At 39.7% G+C, this 2,264-nt stretch overlaps 1 protein-coding gene across 1 annotated transcript in view; it reads left to right on the top strand.

Moving 5' to 3' along the window:
• Nek5 (NIMA related kinase 5) overlaps nt 1–2,264 on the top strand; it is an 84,808-nt gene that overhangs the window by 1,902 nt on the left and 80,642 nt on the right. The window contains exon 2 of the mRNA XM_021170215.2: nt 1,678–1,848. Within this exon, the coding sequence (XP_021025874.1) occupies nt 1,732–1,848 (117 nt within the window). The 5' untranslated portion in view covers nt 1,678–1,731. The remainder of the gene's footprint in view (nt 1–1,677; nt 1,849–2,264) is intronic.

The following is a 2,264-nucleotide window of genomic DNA, read 5'->3' as shown; positions in this document are numbered from 1 at the left end:
AGTGGTCAACAGATAAATCTATCTGTGTACCAGCCTGTCACAGGCCAATTTCATCTACTCAGCTGAACTCAGCATCCATCATGCCTTCCACCTTGACCGCTCCATGTCTCCTTTTTGTGTAAGGCACGTGTGACAGCCTTTCAGACTTCACTTACACAGGAGTTTCCTGACTCCCCTGAATAGTTCTGCTACGAGCCAACATAGCTCTTTCTCTAGCCTTGCCTTGCATTCGCTTGGGATTATAGTCACCTCCGCATGGGTGACGGTGATGACAGGGATGACCTAGAGGAAGAAAAATCATTCTCTGTCGTCATAGGGACCCTTCAAATTAAGCTGACAAGACTAAGAAGGACCAAAAGGAGTTTAGTCCATGTATACAGATGTTGTATATAAAAGGAGTTTAGTCTGTGTATACAGATGTAGTATATGAAAGGAGTTTAGCCCATGTATACAGATACTGTATATAAAAGGAGTTTAGTCCATGTATCAAATGTTGTATTTAGTCCATGTATATAAAGTGTTGGATCTCAGGGCTCACTATTAACAAGAAAGCAAGATGTTGTAGAAAAACAATCAGACAAAGGAAAGGGGACTTTGGGGTCCTAGTGTTGTTTGTCCAAGAAAGGTAAGAACTTGTTGTTTGGGAAAGACAGACAGGGTGTGCACACTGTAGTTGGTGGGTTCCCCTTTGATGGAAGTTGCCCTCTTTTCAGTAAAGGAGACAAAGAGACACCGAGGAATGGGAATTAGGCAGAGTCAGTTCCTTTCAGTTCAAAACAAACTTTATGCCAAAATAGCATCGCTCACCATCTACCAGAGGAAGTTGCTGTTGGCCTGTCGTAGTGACTGTAGCTATTTCGAATTGATTTTGCATTTTAAAAGTAAATTTCCAAATAATTCTCTCTCTTTTTAAAGAAAAAAAGTGTGTTAGTAAGTACCACTCTTTTACAGTACACATTAAACATGCAGTAAGGTAGCTTTATTTTGAGATGGCCTTAAGGATAAAATAACGAGCAAAATCCAACCTTTTGAAATATGGAGTGTTGCAGTTATAGGCACATTTAGGAAAATTGAATAGTTCTTCCAAGACCAGGATGTAATTTCATTTTGTATATTTTAAGTGTAATTATAAACAATAATTAGAAATTAAAAGGAAATAGGCCATAATAAAAACATGCATTTCTCAGTTAAATATATTGTATACATATACATTTTAAAGGAAGAAGCAAAAAAAGGAAAATGGTTGATATTTAACTGCAGACTGAAGATCTAGATCAAAACTAAACAAACAAAGCATCCTTAAAACCATACCAAGGCCTCTCGTTCCTGTGACGGCTCTCGTTCCTGTGACGGTTGTCCATATTGGTGGAGTGTGCTCACTGTGTAGGTGATTTTGTTGTCATGCTTGCATACGTTAAACTTTATTGGTAATTACATGATTGTGTCTTTTAAGGCCCTGGCAGACATGTGGTTTTTGACACAAGATTAGATTTTTTAAAAATCACTGCTAAAATACAACACACATGTTGCCTAACTTCATCCCTGAAAGACCTTGTTTTGGCAAATTCAATTTTAAGCATGGCTTTTCAACAGGATATAAAAGGTGAGTATAGCTACTTTTGAATTAACTCTGCATTTAAAAGTGGATTCCCAAACAACTCTGTCTTCTTAATATAGCTTGGGAGAGCCAGCAGTGACCATAAGGGTAGAGCCCAGCTGTGGCTGCCCGGCATGGACGACTACACAGTCCTGAGAGTGATTGGCCAGGGCTCCTTCGGCAGGGCTCTTTTGGTTCTGCAGGAAAGCAGCAATCAGACATTTGCCATGAAGGAAATCAGACTGCTCAAGGTAACGGCTAACGTTTAGNTCACGTTAAAAATGAGCATACATCCTAGGTAGAGAGAAGGGTCTTGGGCTTTGATGTGTCAGTTACCCTTCCTGTAAACATGCGACCAGTTTATTTGTGAGCGTGATGTGTTTCTTTTTAGAGAGATTTATTTATTTTATGTATGTGAGTACTTTATTGCTTCATATCCCATTACAAGTGGTTTGTAAATCACCACGTGGTGGCTGGGAATTGAACACAGGCCATCTGGAAGACCAGTTAGTGCTCTTCAACCACTGAGCCATCTCTCCAGCCCCTGAGCTTGATGTATTTTATGTGGTTCTTAGGCTAGTAAAATTAACAGAGAAATAGTCAAAAGTCCTGACTAGTCTCCGTGGTAACAGTTGTATAGCATTGTGAACAGCCTGCTGAAAGTGGC

This window comes from Mus caroli, chromosome 8, assembly GCF_900094665.2.
Source record: "Mus caroli chromosome 8, CAROLI_EIJ_v1.1, whole genome shotgun sequence".
NCBI lineage: Eukaryota > Metazoa > Chordata > Mammalia > Rodentia > Muridae > Mus > Mus caroli.
The sequence above is the reverse complement of the archived record's forward strand: the minus strand, read 5'-3'. Positions and strand labels throughout refer to the sequence as shown.